Source organism: Temnothorax americanus, unplaced genomic scaffold (assembly GCF_048541705.1).
Source record: "Temnothorax americanus isolate GAGA-0224 unplaced genomic scaffold, ASM4854170v1 Scaffold10, whole genome shotgun sequence".
Classification (NCBI taxonomy): domain Eukaryota; kingdom Metazoa; phylum Arthropoda; class Insecta; order Hymenoptera; family Formicidae; genus Temnothorax; species Temnothorax americanus.
Genome location: NW_027509231.1, coordinates 908,354 through 935,002, shown reverse-complemented (window position 1 = coordinate 935,002; position 26,649 = coordinate 908,354). Strand labels below are relative to the sequence as shown.

The 26,649-nt window shown below is 38.3% G+C and overlaps 2 protein-coding genes across 11 annotated transcripts in view; one reads left to right on the top strand and one right to left on the bottom strand.

Moving 5' to 3' along the window:
* LOC143899034 (thyrotroph embryonic factor) overlaps positions 1-19,996 on the top strand; it is a 70,216-nt gene extending 50,220 nt beyond the window's left edge. For 4 of the 10 annotated variants that reach the window (XM_077408978.1, XM_077409025.1, XM_077409032.1 and 1 more), the window contains 5 exons: positions 16,462-16,607; positions 17,950-18,187; positions 18,711-18,859; positions 19,076-19,213; positions 19,860-19,996. In XM_077408978.1, the coding sequence (XP_077265104.1) occupies positions 16,462-16,607; positions 17,950-18,187; positions 18,711-18,859; positions 19,076-19,213; positions 19,860-19,946 (758 nt within the window). In that variant the 3' untranslated portion in view covers positions 19,947-19,996. The remainder of the gene's footprint in view (positions 1-16,461; positions 16,608-17,949; positions 18,188-18,710; positions 18,860-19,075; positions 19,214-19,859) is intronic. The other 6 variants (XM_077409041.1, XM_077409049.1, XM_077409003.1 and 3 more) reach the window with 3 other exon arrangements.
* The window catches only part of LOC143899154 (uncharacterized), a 146,122-nt gene extending 119,503 nt beyond the window's left edge, over positions 1-26,619 (bottom strand). The window contains exon 1 of the mRNA XM_077409173.1: positions 24,284-26,619. Within this exon, the coding sequence (XP_077265299.1) occupies positions 24,284-24,303 (20 nt within the window). The 5' untranslated portion in view covers positions 24,304-26,619. The remainder of the gene's footprint in view (positions 1-24,283) is intronic.
* Positions 26,620-26,649: the final 30 nt, after the last annotated feature.

Below are 26,649 nucleotides of genomic sequence, written 5' to 3'. Positions count from 1 at the left end.
TTTTATCGAACGTGGCGCCAAATAATTACTGATAATCGAGAGTCATTTGAATTAATGAAAAGCGAAACTCTCCATTTCTCGGCGAATCCAGAAATGTAAATGATGGTCATAGTCTCCGCATGTGGGAACAGTCGAAATCGAGGATACTGTGTGCTCGCTGAAAGCGTAGCTATGCCAAGACTTTCCACTTTCCGGATATCACAATCATTGTTTGACTCGAAAAAGTATAACGCAAAACTTCTTGAAGAGAGATACAATCCTATCTATGTATATTAACACCATGTAAGCGAACATATATACGACTAATCGTTTTGTTTATTGCAAAAGTATCGTTAGAGCGAGAATTGCGTCTATCAAGGGTCTTGCTATTCTTTATTCGTTTTACAAAATAAAGCGCGGAAATCTGTGATTTTCCGCGTTCCAGATCTCTATTATCCTTCTGTTAATCGCTTTTCACATTTACTCACGTCTGATAATTAATGAAGAAAATGCGCATAACTGCTTGCACCGCTTTCCAGCGATATGGAGCGACAGGAAGGAGCTGGAAGCTAATCTTTCGTTACCGAGTAGGAAGTCTCGCGCGAAACAAGTTTTGTTTTCTTCTCTGACTTTATAATTTGTACATTTTATACAGGCAGGTTGACGTTGTACTGATTTCTGTTTCACTCGCGCGCTTGGTATGCCTCAAGAGCAGTATATTCGATTTCGTCTAAACTCTAAAAGATACGTCGAATCTCTTCTATCGGTGAAATTCATCAAGTAGAGTTTGACCGTATTAAGATGACTCTTAGTGAGTTATCGTCAAAACTTTTACCCTATACACGCAAGATTCGAGACACCGCCATGCAGGGCTGACATTTGGATGGCCTCCTTTCTCCAAGTGGCACGTGGGCTCATACTTTTCGGCACAGCAATGAGAAAGTTGTTGCCGTTAGATATGCCGACCCGCTATTAAGGAATACGGGTCCAGACTTGTGAAATCCCTTTTTTTCTGCTTCAATATCCCGGAACTATATGTATCTTATAACTATATCTACTAGGACTTTTCTCACGTTTAAAGTACATTTTAACGACTTTGCTTGGACGATTCCTACACAATAAGAAAGATTGTTTCTAGGTAGCGACCTGTGAACGAAATCTTGATGCATATATATATATATATATATATATATATATATATATATATATAACGTGAAAGTATTAAATAAATAGGTACTTGTTTAAATTGTACTGAAAAAAAATTTCCACAACTTTGTATACATTAGAGACTTGTTCAATTTTATTCCAAAGTGTTTACTAATTTCCTCATTCTATGAATATAAATACGAACCGTGTCGCGGGGGTGGTCGAAGCGAAGAAGGGAAGACTCCCATCGCAGGAAGGAAATAATTGGCATATCTTAATTATCCGCCTCGTACGGCGTCTCCAATTAAAGGTGTCTCGTGACGAGCGAATCGAATCAATTAAAATTGACCTTATGGAGCGCCGATATCGCCTCGATCTAGTCGTGTACTCCCAAGGAAAGGAAGCGATAATTGTCAATTATTGTCGCAGTAAATTGCATATCCTGGTGAAGCGCCAAGCGAGATAAGAGGTCGATTATCGGGCAAAAGGTAATTATTGCCAGGCACAATGCATCTCGAGAACGACCGGATGAACGACTAGATGGCAAAATACTGCTCGCAAAAACGACAAGTTTCGCTCGTTTGTATAAAAATTTAAAAACCTCGATGTTGAAATAAATTAGTGTACGTTACGCAAACCGATTTTTATTACTTTACGCAATACAATTTTCCTATTGGATCTCTCGAGATACGTTTCAAGTGTAATTATATTATAAGATAAATGGGATAATCTCTTCCAAGTAAGAATAAAACAGAAACTTTACGTGGGCATGAAGTAGAAATGCGCAATCTCCAACGGACACTATAGGTGGAAAATATTACGTTTTTAAACGAAATCAATCATTACTTATCGCGATCGCGGCAGAGCAATAAGACACGTATAATTAACACGCGTGCGCGCATTCGCACACTTCCTCCTTTCTCTTCTTCCGGTTCACGCACTTTTTCGCGTCGTTCCGCCGCGGAGAAGTCGAGGAGAGAAGCGGAATGCGGCCTTGACACGGCATGAAAATAATAAAAGTTGGCAGAATAAACATGGATGTGCGATACACGCGCATTAGTCGGCAGCAGCTGTTAAGAATTAATTTTAGATTAGACGGCCAACGGGTGCCTGACTAGGTCAACTTCGTTCGAGTCAACGAGCCTCGTAAATGCATCGTCTTTCTACCAGCATGTTAAAGTAAACCATTCTTAGCATCTTTCTGCGCGTATAAGAAATGTGATTATTTAAAAGCGATATAAATTATAAATTTCCATACCGTTTAAATTTAATTTGAAAACCTAAATAATTTTATTGAACCAAATCTTTAGAGAATTTAAAGTGGAAAAGCCGCATTATTCACTCTGGCGTATGCGTTATTAGATAGCGCGTCAATTTTGCTTCCTGGATCCACGCTGCACGCCATGTTTACGCGTTATACGCCGTATGCATGCACCACAACACGCATCGAGCGGCAGACTCGTTTCCGCGAGTTTTACACGCGTGAGAAAGGGGGGAAGAAAAGAAACTGCGAGTTCTCTCTACCGCGAGTAGGGAGCAGAAGCAGAAAAAGGAAAGAGACATGGTTACTCTTCCTGGCTTGCCCCCTCCTGCTTGTATCTGTTCCTTTCGACTTCTCTTTTCCTCGTTCTTTAATAAACCATGCCTCCTGTTCCGCTAAGAGCACGGATTTCTCTTTCATCCCGCTACAATCTGATTTCTCTGGGCGTACGCGGGCATGGCACATGCCGCGTACAGATCGATAGATTTGACAAATAATCTAAAAATCCTATCATGCCAAATATTTATAAATAATATTCTCGAACAGAAAGTTTATAGCGAAGAGCTTACTTTACCTTATGTAATTTCGATTGCTCGAAACAAATTTTATTCAAGTAACAAGTCAACACAAAACGTCTCTCTATTTAAAATATATTTGCAAACCGGTTGCTTGATCTTAATCTGGCAAACTGCAAGAGGTATAAAACATCTTATGGGACAAAACAACATTTTTACGAGATCGTGATAACTCGCCCGATGTGACCGCAGTTTAATGCTCCGCATAAATTGAAAGTTTAGCATTTGTTCATTTTCATTACGGTCTTTTCGAATGTGATGAGTTAAGGCAAACATCAGTTTTTTCTTATTTTAATTAATTCTTCACTAAACGCAAACTCTTAGAAATGACAAAAGAAAAATTTGCACATAAGTAACAGATTGACGATCTAAAAACGTTCTCTCTCTCTCTCTCTCTCTCTCTCTCTCTATATATATATATATATATATATATATATATAATATCCTACGCATTTATGATCACTTAAAGTTTGTAATTGTAAGTGATAATTTATATCTAAAAAGAAATAAAATGAAAAATTGATACTTCCATACTGAAAAAGTTGAAAATATTTGTTATATATACTGTATGTGGCCATAGGCGGTATATATAAATCTGTCATTGCGTGTCACATTTAATCGCGCAAAAATATTGCGTCGCGACAGGCCCCTTTCTGCGCGCGTACAATGCTCAGGACTCTTGTTGTATGGTGTTATTCGCGAAGCGGTGGTCTGGCTTGCCAGCAAGTGAAAGTTGCTCAAGCCACTTTCCCTCGGGGGGAACCGAGCGATCGCTCAGCTGGCTTCCGGGCTGCAAAGTCGCGATAAATGCCAGAGATCCACCGCCCTGAATCGGCCAAACCTCGCGTCATCTACTTTTTATGAATTAATTGAAAATTAATTCTGTCTTTTGCCTTAAATTGCGACCTTTTAATAGACCACCTTAATTCCTTTCGCGCGGAAGTTACCTTCACATATTTAAATTCTGCAAGAACGATGCAGTGTGTGCGAATTGATAAGTAAACAACGATTAGAATAAATTATTAGATGCGCACAATTTTTTTGCGTGGAATTTAAAGAAAAAACGCTATTATCGAGTACGACATTTATGCCACGGCTTCCACATACCTTAACATCTCAATTAATAACAGTTGTCGGAAAGCAACCCTCATTAGACGGTGGCTTCCGCGTGCATCTTTCGCGACATTCGTAGGAGTCGTGTGTACCAGAAACCGCCGCGCGTGTCACGAGGACGAGTGTGCGCGCACGTGCGCGAGAAAAGGGGCCGGAGTGTACAATACGGCATTGCCTGCCCCCTCCGTAGCCTTGTAATTTTCAGGAGAATTGCGTGTTCGCGGGAAATGATCTGTAAAATTACAGTCGCGGCTTCCTGAGCGCGCGCTAACACCACGTGTGCAAGTGCAGACGAGCATATGCGTACATATCTGCTTACGGTGCCGTATGCGAGTAAAGCGTCGCTTCGTGGACTTCGTACTACATCGCAAATTGTTTCCTTTAACGCTTGTGCCCCGTTCTCTCTCCGCGGACTTTCTCCCCGGATCGATTCGTATAATTTAATTGGTTCGAGGAGCGTGGCCGCGCGTTGCGCGAATGTGCGTGGCTGATGGCTGCATCGTTAACGCGGAACTGATGTTCCCTCTAATCTTACCGTACGTGCGTGTGCGGAAACGCAATTTTTCACCAATAGTCTTTATAAATCAAAGCGCTGAAAAAGGCACTTTTAAAGACTTTAAAACATTTAGATACTTGCATGCTTTTAATTAATTATTGATTTTCTAGTGTCATGTCTTTAAATTTTATAAGAGGAAAGTATCGATGCACACATGCGTATATGGACATTTTATTTTGCGCGACAGCATCTTATACTAATCTCGTATTAACCGCCGACATGCATCGATTGCATCAGGTATTTATCCGCGAGTGTATAATTCATCAATGTATACGCTACGTCAATCTTTCTTCGGATGAGAATATAATCGAAGATCCTATTTAACGAAACGCGGTCAAACGCATTGCCCCGGGTCAGTTTCCGCGTAACTTTCGCCCGTGATGCCCGTGCGCTTCTCGTTACCCAACAATTACCTAATCGTGTCGTACACACAACGTCGATTAAGCGAACAGGCGTAACGCATCGATAATCGAGATGCAGTTTGCCTCGAGAAAAAGAGAGGCGAATCGTGCTGCGCCGCTCCACGCGTTACACTGTCAAGGACATGTATCTGTCTTTTCCAACCAGTCTCACCAGGAAACGAAATAATACGCTTGTATATCAAGGAGAGAAAATATACCACATTTAATCGACCACACGCCATTCCTATAAGATTGCGAGAAAATGGATATCACAATGCAAGAATCCCGCGCATTTATTCATAGAGCTTGGAAATATAGTTATGTATATAGTTAGCTCGATCATATCGCTATGACGACATTAATTATACTTGTGTGTTTCCTTTGCTGTGATTATCATTCGTAGAAGATGCAAATTTTTATCGACCAATCGGACCAATTAACCATCATAAATATTATTTGCGTGTAGAAATCAATTTACCGTATATTCCTGTATAATAAGTATGTAATAAAGATAAAAAGAGGTGGAGGAAATTCCCATTATATTATTACACATTGACTCATCAGGTTAAAGAATGAAATGAGAAACGGTCCGATTTAAAAAAAAAAAAAAAAAAAAAAAAACAACTTTTAAAACCACCGTTCGAAGATTATACGTACTGACACAAAAACATTGTCTTTCACTTTCATTCAAGCATACTGAAGAGATCGATATCCATGTCAGCGATATTCACGCCGATTTAATTCTATTGATGTTCACGAGATACTTGATCTGAAACTAATCGAATAGTATCGGTGTTTTTTTTTCTAGCAAGTGAGACTCGACGACTAACAAATATGCAACCAGGCAAAAATTTACAATTAAAAATTAAAATTATCATTTAATTAGGATTTTTATAAAATTTAGATTTGGTATTTTTCTTGTTCAAGTTTTTCGGTGAAATGGAATAGAAAGAAACATTAGCTTGCAATCGATGCAAATTATATGTAGGTGCTGAAATAGCGCCTACGATGATGATCGAACGTATTACATCAATTACGTGGCACGTAACGGTTAAGAATTACCTAAAAGAATTACCACACACGAGTGTATTACGCGGACGGCCATGTTCCATGGCCAAGGACGAGCCGTGATTCCGCGTCCCTGAAGGACATGTGCGCCTTTCGAAACCAGTTACTGAACGCGAGATCGCGGAGAATATAGCCGGATGCGAATTTATCTGTTCGGTGTATCGGTATCAATTTTCTATAGTTGTCACTCGATGTTAGAAAGAGAAAGGAAAGCGAGAGAGAGAGAGAGTTCGTATTATATTTCATGAAAAAAATATTAATTTCTATATAAACTTTAATTATCTATTATCTTATAGCGCAACGAGTTGTGCGATGCATATTTACTTGTTTCAAAGGAACGTCCGAGAGATATGTGTAATCCTATCAAGGCATATTGGTATGCTTCATGCGGAAGACATTCTGGCGAACATTTATTGCTCGTATAATGCATATCTGCGGCGGCGGCTGGCATATAGTTATAAATCGTCCAGATCCTTTTTAAATGCTAACACCGAACACCGTGCGGCCAACATAGGCGGAAAACTTTCTATAGCGAAATTATCGAACCGGTAATCATCGTAAAATACACCCACGTACTTTCTAATCAAACTACTATTAAAACACGTTCCGCGCAGAGGGAAACGAAAGGGTGAACGATTAGAAAACGAGAAAAAGATACTGACCGATAATAGTCGCGCAAACAAAGGAAAAGCAGATCGATTAAGAGATCGACAAAAAGTCAATTAATGGATTTCTGAATCATTTCGCGAAACAAATTTTGTTTTAAAAAGACCGTTTCTTAAAACAAATTAGAATGTTAAATGGATCGAACTAATATATCTAAAGAGATACGAAACAAAAATACTGTAATTTAACGCATTAATTTTGACAACAACTGTAACGATAGCTAATATATTTGACTTCCATTAATATTTTCTGTCCACCGCGAAATCGATGTTAATTCAACATACTTACATACTTCTCGAGCACATGATTGCCTACCGAAAGATTGGGAAGCTACATGTTGTCGCGATAGCGACAGCAATGCAGGCAGGAAGTATTGCCGTGAGCGTGAAAGAAAGGGTGAAAGCTAAACTGGGAGGGGAGAAAACGCAAACAGCCAGCTGTATTTCCGCGGTCTTAACCGATTCAAGGCATTTCCTCCCGCACGACCAATTTTTCTACTTGTCTGACTGGGCGGCCGAACTGTCCTCCGCTAATTCATTTAGAGTATCGACACTTACGTCATCGTCTGGTTTTAACGTCGCGCCGATATAATCGGAAATTCGATCGTTTTCTTTAGAAAAGTTTTCCCCCTGTCCCATAAGACTTTGTATATGTGTGTCGCGGTTCTCATCTAGCTCTACAGATTCTTTTTTATAACAATAGGATTAAGTGCAGAGTACTTAGGTTAGGCAATAATTAATCCAGAACTCGTGACTACAAAAGAGTGCATTCGTTCGTAATTCGGCTTATCATTTCCGGTTCAGGTCGTTACAAGCGTCTGCTCTCACGGTGGATGACGTATTGTGATCCAGATCAGTATGTGCAATGATATCATTCGTTGTTTCTCATATATACTGTTTCGCTTGATAGAGTCACACAGGTAAAACGAGAGAACTCGTTCCTGAGCTACGATGCGAACACTCGCAAGATCACGATCTTAGCTTCTAATGAATAAGCTTGCGTATTTGCGCTTTTAAAACTCAATTCGCATGAAACATCTCGATTTCACTTGAAAGTCATTAAAATCTGATAGTTTTGTTTAAAATTTACATTAATTTGGGTAAAAAACGTTTCTAAAATAGATATTTTAGGTGAATTTAATTAATTATCATAAATATCACCACGCTTTCTGGCACATGTATTCATCAAACAGGTGGATTCGTCGTCTGCTCTCGTCTATCGTAGAGAGGGTCACCGGGTAAGGAGGAAACAAGCGAAAGACCACCGCTGCGTTCTGCGTCGTGCTTGAGGAAGCGGGAAGGCCTCTCCAACGAAAGCGAAAAACCTCTTTCACTCTCTTTCACGTTACGCGGATACTAGCGAGCCTAGTTTCACTCTTTATGAGGTGAGCTTGTCTCTCGAGGCATAACTAACCAGGTTAAGAAATGGCTCTCACTTGAACATCAATCAGCGAATGATAATTCAAAGAATGAATGCTACTAAATATTACAATATTCATGCATTGTCGAATTACTTGAGATATATTTCCCAATTTCTTTTTAATAATTTTAAACGATGAATGTTTGTTATAATTAAATAAAGACCCAATAAAGGCATGATATATTAGTAAAATTATGTACAATTATTTGATGGCATTTTCGATATCTTTCTTTTTCAAATTGATGTTATCGAAACACGACAAACTAAGACGAAGATGTTTAAGACATGTTAGTGAAATATTTTATCTCCACCTAAAGATTTCATAAAGTCTGTAAAATAAATTGATTTTTTGCGTAGCGATGAATCACCGCGATCGTATAGCAATACCGACACAATAAACACCGATACGAACAATTTTTACGACCGTGTGTTACACCGTTTTTCATTCTAACAAAGCAAATTCTCTAAATTATATTAATATGCGTCTACGCATGTTGCGCCCGACGAGAAAATCCGCGCACGAGAGAATCCACGTACGCGGTTTTAATCCGGATATGCACCAGACGATATGGTGTCCGCACACACGTGAAGTTACATCGGCTAAAATGCTAAATGCACGCAAACACGGTATTCACGTCCGTAAAACTTCTGTTGTTTCCGACATATATTTACAATGTTATATAGCTCGCGTAAACAGTGCCTCTCTAACACTCCACGAGGGACGCTATTAATCGGAATTCTCGACTTGTTAATTCCGCACATTATACAAATACATATGTTAAATCATCACAGGCTTCGCGTGCGAAACGGTCTGGGGCCCGATTCTCTATCGACAAACGTATACGTAAACTGTGCTCTAACAGAAAAGCTGCAAGTTTATTGGCTAAAAACTGTGCGATAGCCAATCAATTTGCAGCCTTTCTGTTAGAGCAGAGTTTGCGCATACGTTTCTCGTTAAATTTCTCGGGCCCCTGGTTTATTACGATCGATACACGTGAATCCCGAACGAACATTCACATAATTATGATATTATAATTATATATTTTTAAATATAATGTAATTTTCCAAGTTTAATGAAATCGAGCATTTCATAGACGATGTGCATATATGCACTGCATAATGAAGATAATGAAAATATCTCAATTCGCTGACAAAATTAAAATTCGAGATATTCAAAGACTTTGTTGGTCCCGAAATTCAAGATCTAAGGACCTCGCGTGCGCTTCGCTCATTATGCAAACTTTATTCACACAACGAGCGATATAGGAAACCATTTCTAAGAGGTCTAGCCGCACTCAGAGGAGCGGCCAAGGACGACTTCGTGGCTCACTGCGTGTTAGTTCATTACGTGCAATCACATAAACAGACAATAATACTCGCTGTATACATCCACAGTCCGCGATTTTTATTTCTCCCTCGCGTTCGGTTATATTCAGCAAACTAAAACATGAACGTGTAAAGATCTCGAGATGTTGAACGTGTCGAGACGTGAGTGAGTGATCGAAAGAAAGAGAAAGCAGCAATATAAAATTCCCATTACAGTTTTCATCAACGGACCTCAAAGTAATCTAATCCGTAAAAATTAACGTCTACAGATAAGAAAATTTATGCGCATTCCAACGACGTGACCGGGCACCATATATAATAGATTATTATATATGCACAAAATACAAGATATTTTTCTGAGAAAAATATTTTAAGGGATACCGCAATTATATATCACGATTGCTTTCAGTTTCTGTACTATACAATTTTATATTATCTCGCTTATAAGTTGCAGAAAATAATGAGAGAAGAGACACCGATGAAAATGACATTAGCTTCGACGTTATTCGTCAATTAATTCGATGATTTCGCGAGTATCGCTTTCACTGTCGATAATATATGTCCTTGCGGCGCACCTGTTCACACCTCATAGCCAGCAGACAATTAACAATTTTACGTCCACCGGGAATTCGATCAGGCCATATTTAGCACAGATATATCGATAAAAGTTCGTTACACGACGCGAAACCAATGATTATTTTATCGCTTGAAAATCTTGTTAATGAAATGTACCTTTTCTTGGCGCTAAAGGCGACAGGGAGCGAACTGATCTGACACATTATTGATCACTGTAATCGGTTTAGTCGTTTGGCTGCAGCGCAACATACACATTCGCACATCCACGTGCAAATGTATATACGTGACCTTTAAGCTTTCGTACGAAACGTGAATTCAAAGGATTCCTTAATACCTCTAATAGTTTCGCATATAATCGCCTGTTGAACTTTCCGCGACGTCGAATATATGTGTATGTATGAGTCACTCCGCGTGTTGCTATGCGTTGTCGCATACGTGATATTAGATCATTAATTATTTTTTTTTTATTTTCATCTATTCCGGAGTTAAATTGAGAAATTAACTGCTCGATACTGTAATTATTCGAAACCGTTTCGGTGAAAATTTTAAAAGAAAATATATGAGTCACCACTAGACTTCGGTCGCGCCTAAAACGTAGCGATAGGAATAATGAGGTCGTGCCGGGACTAAAGATAACGCTGTGCGTATGTACACACGGCGAAAATCTAAGAAAACATATGAGACTCCTATACGCTATAATTCTTGCTTGCATTTTCACAAGGCGCTTCTCGAAGCAAGAGATAAGACCGATAAACATACGCACTATTGTGCACGGTGCAAAGCCGACGATGAGGCGGGAGGTTAACTTTCTAGGAAACGTAAAGGAACGAGGAAATGCCTTTTCTTAATGAGATTATATATGGGAAACGTCACCCATACGCGATGTAATAATAATACAATATGTAGTTGTTACTATATATAGTGCACCAGCATTTCGGAATGATAATATTAATTACATTATGATACAATTATTCGTCTTGTTGCAAAGGTGTTGTGACGCTTCTCGTCGTGTGTAATTCCTTTCTCATTCCGCGTGCAGTCATCACGAGCGCCCGCGCGCGTCTATAATTAAAGAAGACCGAAGCTAATTAGAGCGTGCTCGAAAAGAGAAAGTGTTTTGGGAAAATAGAAGCGATTATTGCCGTGCTTCCGGCACTCCGAAGGAACTTATTACATACTAATGCGAGTTTGATGCCGCGCGGATTAATGATGACTCGAGGAGTCACCTAAATTTAATAATGCTCGGATTATACGTTGTATATTCTTCGGTGATGCATGAAAGGTGAAAGAAGAGCTAGGCGGAAGAGCGACGCGTGAGTTATGCAGTTATGCAATAACGAGATATCACGACTTGAGTTTTCATCCGTGCAATTTTCATCGCACGATCGTAACGTCGCTACGTACCGGATATACCCTGCAATTGCAAGGTACCTTCGCGTCTCTAATAGAATCTAAGTTAATGTGTGTGTGCCGGTTACGGGCCGTACGTCAGAAGGGACGATGGTGGCTTACCGCACGCACAAATCATCGGAGTACCGACAACGGCATGAGATTTACAGATCGTAAGTCAAGTTCTTCCCGTCCATCGCGTTCCGCGTTGTGCTGCCTCTTGATTTTCCCTTCCAGGTATAGTTGACCGCAAGAAAATACTGTTTCAAAGTTTGATATTCTGCTCGTTCAACGTCCATCATGATTATTTCACGTTGCTCCGATTGAATTTATATTCTCTCTCTGATGTTTCCCTTCGCGCAACCGATAAAGTAATTAAATTACCGAATAGCATATAATTTCATAATTTTTCGTGTTAAAACTTCCATCAGTTCTTTTACAATTTATTTCTTTGCAAATAGTGATTTTATGAAGTCCAAAACTATAATAATTGTTCCATTCTTGCTTCTCTAATTATATGCAGAAAATATATATACTTGAAAAAATTAATAATAATGCATGTTTCGAAATAAAATTATTCCAGAGCTTCTCGACAGTTTAAAATCTAAGTTTGATTAGCTTTGCTGAATGCATTGCAGCTTTACAGTGTTGTAAACGAATATTATGGTGATCTCGCGATTTTAATCACGGAAATAGATCACAGCGATGAAGTTGCGGTAGCAGTAGCGACGGCTAAACAATCGCATTTGTTTGGAAAAGGTTTCCTGCGGCCTTGGTCGATGGTTATTTCGGACGGACGGCCTATCCCACAAGCTATTGTGTATCGTAGATCCGATTGATCGGAGGAAGGTTTATCGACGGCGCACCGTGCGCCTATTGTGACAGAGAAAAATTGCATTTGCAGAATAAGCGACATTTGCAGCTTCGTATACAAGTTTTAACTGAAAATTTACAACGCCGCAACAGCATCTAAAGCAACAGATCAAAGACGAATCCGTCACGACGAATGTAACCTGATTTTCCGAAGCGTTTGAGCGCAGCTGTTGTTTACGAGGCAGGTGAAATGAAATGAATGGCTCTTCGGAGATATGCATTTAGAGATGTCGGTGGGTTACAGTTATTATCGAGAGAACGGCGGGAGTTATGCCAAAAATGCATTCTTCGCGTGTTCACCTGCCTAGACATTCGCGTGTCGTCAATTACGTAAATGACTAGCGGTATTGGGGCGGTTACTTTGGAGAAAAAGAATGAAGGCGGATACTATTCCAGAGTTCGATCGAATATATCTTCGGAGCGTTTCTACAAGCATTTTGTTAATTCTTTAGCGTGAGAAATTGTTTGAAAAAAAAAATAACGAAATTTTGAGCAAGTCAAGGAATAAAATTGAGATTTCCAGTTGCGAACGATGACGTAACGTAGCACACTTACGATCGCGAAGATCGATAAATCTGCGTGGACAGATATGAATGTGCGGTATACCATATAGCGATGATGTGTGTGGTTTTGTCACCGAAGTGCAATCTTAAGAGCACACGCTGCCAAGGCGACTATCTAAACAACGAAGCGCTCTGCAACGCAGGTTCTACGTTCGTCGAAGCGGGTTTATTGTTTTCAGCATTTGAGCAGCGTTTCAGTCTCAATGATTTATTAGCCGATCTATCATTTCGCGCATTATTACTAACAACAAGAGGCCTGCCGCGAGAAATGTGTAGAATCCTTTTTCAATGTCATATTCGAATAACTGCATAGCATGCCACACTCCTTGAAGAATCGTACATCTTATTAGGACCGTACAATTTCTGTCATTTTATTTGCAAATGAAAGATTGAAAATAATAGACATTTCGTACTTGTTGCATTAAAAATATTTTGTAGTCACTCTTCGATATAAACAATGGTTCCGCCATATCCTCCATTAAAAAGTAGAACACGTGAGATATGCGCGCGTATTTATGTCCACCATGATTAACTTTGTTATCTTGATGACTTTTATCTATTGGTGCAATTAACAAAATGCAACTGAAAACTAGTCCATATTGCATATTTGTACGAATGAACGGTAGTAACATCAACGCAGCTTTTACACGTCGCGTATAGATTAAGATTTTTGTTTTCAATGGTCATAATTATTATTTACATTTACAATAATCAGTCAATGATTTATCGCATCTACTATATTTCCTATATTTTAGTAGCTCGCTTAGTAGATATATATATACAGTATACAGACTTAATAAACAAGTACGAATTACGTTAAAATTTGCATTTAATTTTAATTTTTGAAATAATAGTAACTTTTTTATAATTAAGTAAAGTTATCTGGAATTGAATAATGTTTTAATTTATGATTTTTTTATTCTTCATAATTATGTAGATATAATGTAGAGTGCCAACAAATCGCTATCGCTAATTCTTACCTAAACAAATGCAGTCTCTTAAATCCAAATATCACATTTATTAATGTCATTTATTAATGTCAGTATAGAATCCACAAAAATTACTCTTATAAAAATCGAACAAATTTGTGAAAAGTATGAATTCTAGAGATTTGTTTGCGCCGAGTTCGCGTCGAAATCGCGTGTTTCCGGTACCGTGAGTAATCGAGTATAGTAGTGGCAATCTCCAAAGGCCCCGGCTATTGTAAATAAACGAGGAGGACGAACGAGGACGCGGCAAGTGCAAGAGAGATAGAGACGCGGAGTACGGAAATGCATGCAGTTCTCGGTGAATGAATGGATAAAATCAGGAAGATCCCCCCGTGTCCCTCGGCCCGATTACATCGTAACCGAACGAGACACGCTGCTCCCCGCCCGTTCTCTCACTGTACCGGTGGTAATGCCGCCTCCCGCCTCGCAACACGAGATTAGTTCCGCAGAGTTAGCCGGCCGGCCGACGAGCAGCCTTGAACCAAATTACGGGCTGCCGTTGTTTAGTTGTTTAGCCATCGGCCATCGTACGCGCTGCAGAGAAATCCCGGCCGCGGGAGCGCCTAAAGGCGACGCCACAGCCTAGGCGCGGTTCGATCGCGATCTCACTTTCCGCTCCTTTAATCGGCGCTACATGGACGCCGATTATTTTTAGCCAACCGATAATCGGCCGAATATCTCCTACTTTATCGTACCATACACGAACGCATGTTATTAACATTTTTTAGCCACGATACCCATGACGTTCGCGCGCTTATCGCTATCAAAAAGCCTTGTTAGTGATGCTTTTCGAGAGAGTCCGATCACGCGTATCCTATATGACCGAGCTATATCTCGCGGTTTTGCGTAAATGTATATTCAACACACTTGTCGCGACAGGACGCAGTATTGTGAGTGTAGCCTTGAATTTACAGGCACGACTGCAACAATAGTTGAATAGAACGCGTTGGTACATCAGAAACCACAAACCTCGGCAAACCGTTCGCGCGAGAGCGGACTGCCAAGCCGATATTCCGTAAACCAAAGTGAAAAAAGTGGAGAAGTGACGAAATATTAGCATACCATCGAATAGAGTTACGTTGCCCTTGGTAATATTTTACGCGGTATAAAGCTCGAAAAAGATGACAAACATATTCTTAAAAGAAATCTCCGGCGGGGACATTTCAACAGGTCTAAAGCCTAAATTTCTTTCATTGCTTTATACATATGTACATCGTTTATTTCTACGATTATTTAGTATATTTGCTATCAGACGTAGTTGCCAATCATTATGATCCTCATACGTCATCGTCATCGTTACTGTCATAATCATTATCATTATAGTCATCATCATCATCATCATCATCATAAATATAATTGTCATTACTATCATTACTATAATTATCCTCATAATTATCATAATCCTTTTTATTTCCATCCGACATATCTTAGTCTTAGTAACTAACATCGTAGCATGACAAGGCACGTTCTCATATTATAGCCTTGACAGTCGACCCGACACTCCCCAGACTCGATGACTATCGAAATAGAAACACGAATCTAAATAACTGTGAACAATTTTGTCAAATCTTGATAATATACAGACGATCAGAAATACGCATCAGGAAGGACAGGAAGTATGCATATATATATGTATATTGCACACGATAATCTATTTAACCAAAAAATATGTACTTCTACGCGATAAATTTGATGTGGCTGTAATATTGATGCAATTTATAATTATTAATAACTGATGAGCGTTTATAATACGTTAAAAGAACAATATTGTATGAACATGGAGAAAAAGATGAGAAGAGACGGGATAAAAAAGATGATGATCCTGGACTAGCTTACTATTTTTGGATGAGCATCTTCAAGGCCACCGACTAGCTTATACTTTTTTTCTCCATTTTCTCCACGCGAGAATTTCAATTCCAAACAATGCAATGAAAAATTTGAGTGCTAGTTGAATAATGCATAATATCATATAGAATTAAAATATGGAAAAGTTTATAAAAAAGCTCGTTAAGATTTAAATGTTTTTATACATTCATGTGTATAAAAATACTCGTATATATTTTTTACGTGGGCGTGTCGATAATATTTTAGCATAAATTCATAAAGTCTAAAAGAATTGTAGGAAAGATACTAAAGACAGGAAATACTGGAAATACTAGAAAACCGGAAGATGTGTAAAATTACACATTGTCATATACATCGTATAATGAATACCGCGATGAAGAAGGTGTTATATTGTATATGTATACCGGAAATTTTGGGGAAAAAGAATTGAGAAAGTAGAAGTATTGTAAAAGCGAATGAACGTATTTGTCAACAGCATTCTTAATATCTCCACGTGTCCGAGAGTATCGTCGCAAAAGACTGTCTTTAACGCGGTTATGAATTCGATCGTGGAACGGTCGCAATCTAAATACACAAATAATCCTGTAAAAAAGATTTCTCGCAATGGAACAGACTTTATACAGAATATTTATGTCGTAAAACTAATTATCGGCCTAAGAAATTGTAATTAAAGATTACGAATATTGTTATCTAAGCAAACGAAATTGAATTTGCAGGGAAACAAGGTAAAGATGGGCCAGAGGAAAAGAAGGATGCCGACGGCGAACTTTGGGGCAACGTGGAAGCGCAGGCCGCCTTTCTCGGGCCCAATCTCTGGGACAAAACTTTGCCTTACGATGCCGACCTGAAGGTATTAAACCATGTATGTATAAAGGCGCGATACGGTAAGCCTATAATTTGGCTGAATTTAATCCCAAAATTTCATAAAATAAAATCGGGAACTGAAACTAATCATGTGTCGTACGTTGTCTTTTGAGTACTATTGTTTGTTCGTTGACATAATCCATGCTCTTTGTGTGATTTTCCATCCATTACCTATCGCGATAATAATATAACACGTAACCTTATATCTTCTTTGAAGTTATTTGTACGAGTCTTTTTTTGAAATAGCATCGATTTTGAGATGTGCTCCGCAAAGCTCCCCGGAAAGCTATTCCGGAAATTGCTATATATGCACGCTATATAATTGAATAAAAAATCAATGTAGCGGACCATTGTAACACTTATTCCGTTATAATTCGCCTTCCTGGGTCGAGAAACCGGGAAGCCGAATATTAAGCCGCTATGCAATCGCGACGATAGCGGCCGCTTTCTCCGTTATGCCTCGGCGGAATCGAGGAAGTTTCGGCTATTCTTTTCTATCTCCATTATTATTTTTAGCCAAACCATCTAAATAACTTATTAAAAAAGTATATCCTTTTAGATAACTCTCTATAGAATAGCGAAACTTGTCTATATTCTAAGGAAAGCAACTCAATTGCTTGCGTATAATATTACATAAACAATTCATCGTCTTAATTTATACAGTTATATGGGTATATATGCATGATAATTAATAATTGAAATATATATCTGTGCGATCCGAATAAATTGTATAAATAAGTTTTGGAAAAGTATATAAAACTCTTCATAAACCTTTCGCCAACTTTCACCACTTGCGTTCCTTCCATCGCGATACGCCACTTGAATCTCCATAAAGAAACAGAGCAAAATCACAAAGTGCAAAATGAAATAGAAATGGAAAGATTTTTCTACGAAAGCCTATTTCTTCATTACATTCAAAAGTTCCGCCTGGAAATAGTTTTATATGCCTTTTCAAAATTAAGAGCACAGTATGTATATATATATATGTAGAAAAAAATGTGGACACACCAGCTTTCACATTCATATTAATATAGTGGTTTTAATTTGTATACTTGGGCAAAATATATTAACCGATTGTGTAGATACTTATAGATAAAGTTAAAAATGTTTCAATTCTAAATTAACATAAAATATATCTTTGGTCTCGTTATCAGTTGTATTGATATAAAGTCTACATGTATTACAATATTATTTATATATATGATTGTATTATCATTATTTATGGGCCCGTTAAAAATGCGAATTCTAAGCATTCGCCCAAGTTTACTTATAGAAACGTCGAATTTGATAAAGCTCCGAGAAATCGTCTCGGAAATAACACCTCAGATCTTTGTTAATAGTACGTCGACCTTGATGAGTTTCTTTCTGAAAATGGCATCCCCGTCGACGGTGTGGCTGGTGGTGGACAAGGTGCCATGCAAGGCAGCCAGCTTCATAAAATCAACAACACTGAAGCCCCCGGACATCAGGGACCAGCGGGTCTACATTTGGAACCAGTTACCAAGCGTGAGAGATCACCATCGCCGAGCGAGTGCTGCTCGCCGGACACCCTGAACCCACCCTCTCCCGCGGATTCTAGTGAGTAAAATACAACCTTCTCGCTCTCTCACTTTTATTCCTCGTCATAGCCGTCGTTCGCGATATCGAGATCCTGAGAAGTGATTCACACGATTTCATACCAAGGGATAAAAACTTCAGACCTCTAATATTGTACGTCTATAAATATCAGTACCGAATATTTTTAGAAAATGAAGTACTCGATAATCTACAAATGTATGTGCAATGGAATATCGGAAAATTAAAAAAGACAAAGTACAAGAGCACGTAGAGAAAGAGAGAAATGCAATAGAAAGTCATAAATGGAAAGTTTTACTGAAAGTAAACGATCTAAAAACGGAGTGACGAACGAAAAGTGCAAAGAAGCCGCACTCCGACGTAAATAATCCAGCAGCCGCAGCTGCATTTTTACAACAAGACGGAGAAAAGATAAGAAGTATACGCTATCTCAGAATCTGTATTGCAATAACGTCGAGCTTGTCGAGTACATCAAGCAAACTAGACTAACATCGACATTGTCGATTGTTCCCCTTCCGCGCAACAGATTCCGGGGACTCGTCACGAATACAATATGGCTTGTCTCTTGTAGCGCTCTCGATGGCCTCATCGGGGCGAGACTTCGATCCACGTACCCGGGCCTTCTCCGACGAGGAGCTCAAACCCCAACCTATGATCAAGAAATCGCGGAAGCAGGTGAGTCTCCATAATTATATTGTTGTTACATAACGTATTTACATAATTATATTGTTCGTTGGTTCCGACGTCAAATTTGCTAGCTATCGAAATAAACTGAATCCTCATCGAACTACGCGTTCGTAATTTTTCGCGACGTAAATCGTAAATGAATACGAGCGTTCTCTAACTCTAACGTTCTTATGTTCTTTCTCTCTCTTCCGTTTGCGGCCGCAGTTCGTTCCGGATGACTTGAAAGATGACAAATACTGGGCGCGTCGTAGGAAGAACAACATGGCAGCGAAACGATCGCGAGACGCGCGCCGCATGAAGGAGAACCAGATAGCACTCAGGGCCGGCTTCCTCGAGAAAGAGGTAAATTTTCTCACGGCTGGAAACTTGAAACCGCTACATAGACTGCATCTACCAATGCAATTGCTTCATAAAAAGTTATCGGAGACGTTTAAAGATATAAGATTCAAGACTTGGAAAAAACTAAAGGCCCCCCGCACATACAATGAGAAATATAAGGAACAAGGAACAGATATTAGCGATTAGAAATAAGAAATCAAGAATAAAGCTGGTGTAGCATTAATACACGGCTTCCGATAGGTTAAAAATCTATTGCCCGTGTTATTCTCTGTTTCTGTTGTCTGTGCTTTTCATCGTGCATTCAGTTTTATTCCTGATTCTTTAGTCCTAATCGCTAATATCTGTTCCTTGTTCCTTATATTTTTCATTGTGCGGAGGCTTTAAGTAAAATCGAGATTTCGTAGACTTCTCATCAAAATCGTAAATACAATGGAAATAAAATTGTCTCTATAGCTATACAGTGAATTGCTTGTATTAATTTATCAAGCTCGTCTCGATGCAGCTTATATTATTTCGTACACTTTGCCTTGTTAAAAATTGAGACTTAAAATATACTATTTGCCAAAGTTATCGATTTTCAAACGAATGTCTTCGTTTGCTTAAAAGGGAAAAGTTTAGTCGAACCTTCATTTTCTCGCTTTATTTGCAGAATATGGGTCTGCGGCAGGAGCTGGACCGGTTAAAAAACGAGAACATGTTGCTACGCGACAAACTGAGCAAGTACACGGACGTCTAACACCCCGTCATCGGCCATGCACCAGCTCGAGCGACACGCGAAAAGAGAGAGAGAGAGAGAGAGAGAGAGAGAGAGAGAGAGAGAGAGAGAGAGAGAGAGAGAGAGAGAGAGAGATATGCGGATACGAGGGTGCATCACCGCCCAGCTACAACTCCCTCGCTTATAGTCGCAGCACATAGCAGCCTTCGCCGTCGCGGAGGTAGCGAAGGGGACGCGGAGCAATGTTGACGAATAGTGAATACCATCGACTCCCGAATCGACTGCCCCGCTACCCTAAAGCCGACAACCAACTTCCTCAGAAATCTCCGAAAATCCTATTCTCTATCATTCTCTTTCTCTTACTCTCGAATAAAATTCTTATTGAGTCCTCGCTCCTTGTCCTGCTCTAGAAAACTCCTCCCACTTGTAAATAGTTATATGTATAGTTAGATTATATACACACACACACACACACATACACACATATACATACACATAATACAATGAGTATGCGTTTGAGGAAGGAGATGCGTTCGTTACACGTAAATAAATCCGCGCATGCAGCGCACGACGAGATATGTCGATTTCGCCAGCATCAGCATTCGAGTTTTCTAGATTTGCACAGGGAGCCATATTACAATGGGATTGAATTATTATGAGAATAAACCACGTATAAGACGCAAGTTTCATGAAATCGTACTCTTCGGCGAAGAAAAGACGAATCTCGTCGGCGCTGAGCACTGCCACACGTAAAGAGCTATATCGTTAGGTCGCGACATGGAGCGGAGGCGAGCGATGGTTGGGAGAACCATTAACCACGACGCTTTTCTGCGCACGGGTTAATTATCCAGGTTCTCCGCGAATGCGTTAATTACTGTAGCGTATCCCACGTGGTGATGGTACACAAGTGATTCTAGTTGTTTTAATCGTAAGATAGATGACGTACTCGTTTCGTTTTCATCGTTTCTTTTCTCTCTCTTTCTCTCTTTAATCGATCTACCTATCTACTCTATCTCTCTCTTTTTAGCGTGTAGCGAAATCAATCCGGCCACGCGAGGAGCGTACTTGGAGTGCGCGCCGTGCGCGGAAGGCGTCGCGGCGCGACTCTATCCCTTTTCTTCTTTCGTAAAATATCGCCCGTTGGCCCAACGTCGGCGGCTCGGGGCACGAATGATGGACCGGCCCATCCCGGAGATATCATTTGTCGCGTAGCGAACAAACTTTTGTACAGGATGCCCTCTTGTAAAATATATTTTAAGACATCGTGTCATTCTGACGAGCGACGGTTACGAGCGCTGTATCTTTGACGGGGTTTATCAACGTGGAACTTGAGACAAACGAAACGATATGAAACGAACCGTGTCCGACGATCGGATCGCGTAACCTCCCAGTGTGGGTGCGTGGCATCGTCGTGGTCGAGGTTAATCGTAGGCGTCGTCGCAAAAGTAAAAATATTACAGGTACACGACACGAAGATATGACCATCGTGCTTAAATGTAAGCTAGCTACAGGCTCGCGTGCACTGGCCCTTCTTTTTAAGTTTTTAGATGTTTATTTTTCCATCGCCGTGAGAATCGGTGATGGCGATCGAGAGAGCGAAAGTGGAACCGATGAGGAAATATGCGCTTTTTATGAAGTTAACTATAAAAATTATAGCTATAGAGAGAGAATCTATATTGTACGGATCAACGCGAGATTGAGCGACATCCGAATGAGATTCGTGCTCGTTGCAAAATTTAGTGACAATAATAGTGACCGATATATCGTGAGTTTTCAACAATGTGGGCGAGTAATTCGAACGACGAACGAGATTTGTAATCCAATCGCCACGATTAATGATCTTAAAAATAACGACAAACGCCAGGCCGAAGCTTTTACTTTCGTTAGAGATTTATGTACCGACGATACGTAATAGTCTGGTTTTTCTTTTTAACCGTACGAAGAGAGACACTCGATGCGCAAACGAGAAACACGGACGTTTTGTACATATAACATCATTTTGTCAGTCGAGAGGGTAAGAGAATCGATGTAACGAAGTTTCAATTCAACTTCGCGTTCGATCGACGGCAAATTCGCTTTAAATATCGCAGGACAATTTTATTGACCGCGCGTAAAAATATTTTATCCTCGCAATATTTTTTAAATCTTTCAAGCGTGTTTTATATATCCAATTACTGTATTAATTTTTTTCTTACGCGTTTCTTATATAAAATATAAGAATAAAATTGTATACGTAATTGTAATTTCGTCGGAATCGTAAGGTTTTTTTACGGATAGACCGTTATATGTTCATGCGCGGATGTTCGATGCCTTATACTTGGAGTGATTTGCCGAAAGTCGCGCGCACGAAATCGTCCGATTACAGTTCTTCACGATTGCCTTGCACATTCTAACAGAAAAATGCTGTGTAAATGACGAAGAATTCCACGTGACATGTGCGATGGATTACTGAATCGATATCTTGCGTCGGCAGATTTAGCGAACGCCTTCGCCCGATAGTATCGCATATAATTTTAGTAGCGGCACAAAATTTTATTTTTCGAAAATAAATCATATCGTAAGTTATCTGATAAAATAGCTACTGCATGGCTTGTTATCCCGACGTAATGAATTAAACGGAAAAGAGAGAGAAAGTAGCGTTGGCCTTGCCTACGAAAAAGCGTAATAGAGGAAAACAGAATTTCGCGTCTGATTGTATACGAAGTTTCTCACGTTATTCTTTAAAGCGTATAACGTAGACTGCAAGGAAGTTTTTCAGTTATCCACAATATCTATTTGAAGTTCAACACGAGCCTTATAGCTATAATTGATAGCTATTGTGTGAGAATATCAGCTCGTACGTGTTCTGCTTGTCACGCACACTTGTCGTCATTAAGGGCAATACAGAATTTTATAGACAAGGAAAACGATCTCTTTCTTTTTTTTTACTGTTTATTCGCAACACGAATTTTAAATACCGCGAATGACTTCGGGTCGCAAAGTTTTTACCTGAAAAGCGCTCGTTTATTAGCGCTAAAAATTGAATTGATCATTGTTTCTCGATCATTGTTTCAACTGCTATTAATGATGTTGAGTGTGCGATATAACGTGGATCTCGGCACAAGTTATTTGGCCTATAAGAAGCGCGTTAGCATGATTGACACACATCGCAATTCGATAAATAAAAATAGGAATAAATAAAATAGTAGAGAGTTATATAGCAGCGCGAGAGACAGACGCGGCCGCCGGCTTTGCTCCAAATAGAACGGTAAGAAAATGAGATTGAGAACAGACGCCGCGTCTTCGATAAATAATCGTCCGATCCACTTAAATAAAAATATGAAAAACATGAGAAAAATTAGATATGACCACCAACACAAGAAAACCTCTATTGTATCACATTTCGAGAAATATATGTATTTGTTATTGTTTTAATTGAATCCTACGGTTGTACACCATACCCTATTTTTCCACGTATCCCAATTTTATTGAATCTAGCGTAATCGAACACAATTTTAATATAAAATGATCTCTATAAGAATATTAAATCTTGAATATTATATGTTTAAATTGACGATTGTGATAGCTGATCGAGCTTCAGGCTAGAAATAAAATCAATAGTGTATTATTTGTAGCTAGGCTAATATATGCGTTCTATGTGGCATCATTTGGCATAAGAAACGAATGCACTGAATAGTAACGACGACGGACGTCACGGAAGTCTTGAATTATGAATCAACAGGCAGACTCATAAACAGAAAGAAAAGAAACTTCGGTCAGTTACACCCCGTAACGTTCAAAGTTCAGTATGTCACATCTAATGACGTTCGATAAAAAATGAGATCCGAAATGAAAAAGAAGCTTTTCGTACAATAAACTTGTGTATCAATATCGATTTTTCATATTCTCGATAATATACGACTTTTAGTTTTCATATAAAGATATTATATTGACAATATATGCTATTGGAATTATTTTTAATAAGAAACGTTAAAAGTTGAAAGTTAGTATAACTGACAAATTAATTTTTAAATTATTTATATAAGAGATTCTCCTATATATATATATACTGCCATGAGAAATATTTATTAGAGTTTATGTTTCACCTTCTATTATTTCTTTTTATATTATTAGAGATTGCTACATAAATTTCAAGTAGCTATATTATATTTCGCAATTAATTCTATCGTATAATATGTCGTATAATTAACATCAAAATATGTCGCATGTTCACATGCAGTAAATCAGCACACAAATAATTGTACATAATTCAGAATTAAATATTAAAGCTAAATTGTTCTATAACTACCTCCCCCCTTCTAAGCAGCGGAATAAACCTATGTGAGACATTATATTTACAATATAATAAAATAAATTACCTCATAATCCGCTTCGCCATCGCTCGATGCCTAAGAAAGGCCTACTCTTTCTCCTCATCTCAGATTCCTTGGTTGCACAACACTCGCGAAAAAACGGTTAATTGTGATCGCGCACTAAAATATTACTAGAATACCGTGACGACACGACGCAGTGACGCGACGCTTTTAAACGGCAACGTTACTCGCACGCAGCTCAAGTACTTCGAGATTGCCATAATCACGTATGTAAGTCCATATATATAAGAGGAAGTTACTTTGATATCATCCGATACGATGTAATTAATAAAATTAAGATAAGGGTCAATTTTAAAACACAATAAACTATCCGAAAGTATAAAATTAAAATTCAATATTGCGTGCGAGATATATTACAAACGCGTAAATTCCGCAAAAAATAACGTATTATTAATGATTATTTATTAACACATTGCGATTTATTTTAATCACTAGATTGCGTCATTAATCTGAGAATAACAAGCAGATTACATTAAACGAGAATGGAAAAAAGTTTCAAGTGCGACGCGAGAATGTTTTAAATCCACGCATCACTAACGAGATGATTGTCGAAAACAGCTATTCATACGTCTCGTCCTCTATTGTTCTTACTTCTGATGAGTAAATCGTGCGGCACATTTGCTTAAATGGACTTGATCGTAATTTCAATACGCGCGCATACCGTTAATTGTTAATAGAAATTAATTATGCAAGAGACTGCAAGACAATAGTTGAATATTCATATGAAATTATTGCGTTTCGATGCGCACTAACGCGACGATACGCGGAGCATCTCGCGCCGTGCCTGCACTGCCTGCCCGTAGCGTGAATGATAGCACCGAGCGCCGGTTGAGTAAATGGGGTGACTCTTTGTTTACGGCGCGGCGGCGCGGCGTGCGCAACCGTTCCGCTGTACGTTACAAAAACAACCACCGAAAATAAATTCGAGTCGAATATTCTCTTCTTACATTTTAAATTAATTCCGACGAATTAGCGCTATTATTTTCGCACTTTATTTCGCGACGTACTTAGCATCGTTTGAAACAAAAATTAAATGCATAATTTGCAGATAATATCCCCTAAAAAAGATACCAAAATGTTCTTAATTGAGCGAAATTGATTATTCTTTATGTTGGAATTATGTTTATTTTTTATGTTGGAAATTATAATCGAAAATTCTCTTGGGTGAGATTGATAAATTCACAAAACAAAAAGTGCAATTAAAGTGTGCGACAACAGTCCACGTTGAACAAAATTAATTTGAAGTGCAAAGAACAAAATATTCACGATGTATCTGGCATTTAAGAAAAAAAAATAGGTATTAAGAAAACAATTAAATAATAAAATATAGATATACAGCTGATTTTTTTCGATTACCTTCACTGTCTATGTGATTCAAAGTTCAGAATTAATATCTAATTACTATAGAGATAATAGAAGTAATTATGTAATTTACGTATACGTATATATGTAAATTACGTATTTACATATATGTATATTGAGTTTATTTTTTATGTTGGAAATTATAATCGAAAATTCTAAATCAAGAATCTCAGCAAGCCGAAAACATGATAAATTATTGCAAAAAATATGGCAATCTCATTTTTTTTATTTATTAAAAGCAAAACTATCTCTCTCTTTAAACCGTTATTTTTTATGTGCTTCAGATACTTAAGACCTGAAGATAATACGCGCAAAAAATTATAATCTATCACTAAGATTCTCATTAAGACATATACAAAATCGATTTTGAAATTAATAGCCTCAACCATCGAGGGTCATCAATTTTGCGAGCAATCTCGGTAGTACACAAATTTTTCATAAGTTCAGTTTAAAGACTAATATTTTATTAGCCTTGAAGATAAATTTATTGTTTATTATATATATATATATATATATATATATATAACAAGCCAATAATATTAAATTAAATTAATTTTTTATGGGTTTCATGGATTTAATCAATATCTCAATTAATTTTCAACATATTCGATGAATATAGCATTCGCTGATCTATAATTTAGTATTCTTCCACCGTTAGATTCTGTTAATTTGTAAACATCCACATACCGGAGAATGTATTCAATAAGCTGTAGCACTTGCTTCACATATTCAGTTATATATAAATTATGTCTATATGTATCTATATATACATATATATTTATAGGCATACATATATAAAGTAATTATACATAATTTTATATATACTATACATATATTATAATGCATGAAAATTTTTGCATTACTGTACAATTTAAAAACCACTATGTAGCACGTTGTTTTATTTAATATTACTGTTGCATTATATATATATATATTTTGTACACTATTTAATAATTTATATTGTTTTATTTTATTTGGAGAGAGAGAAT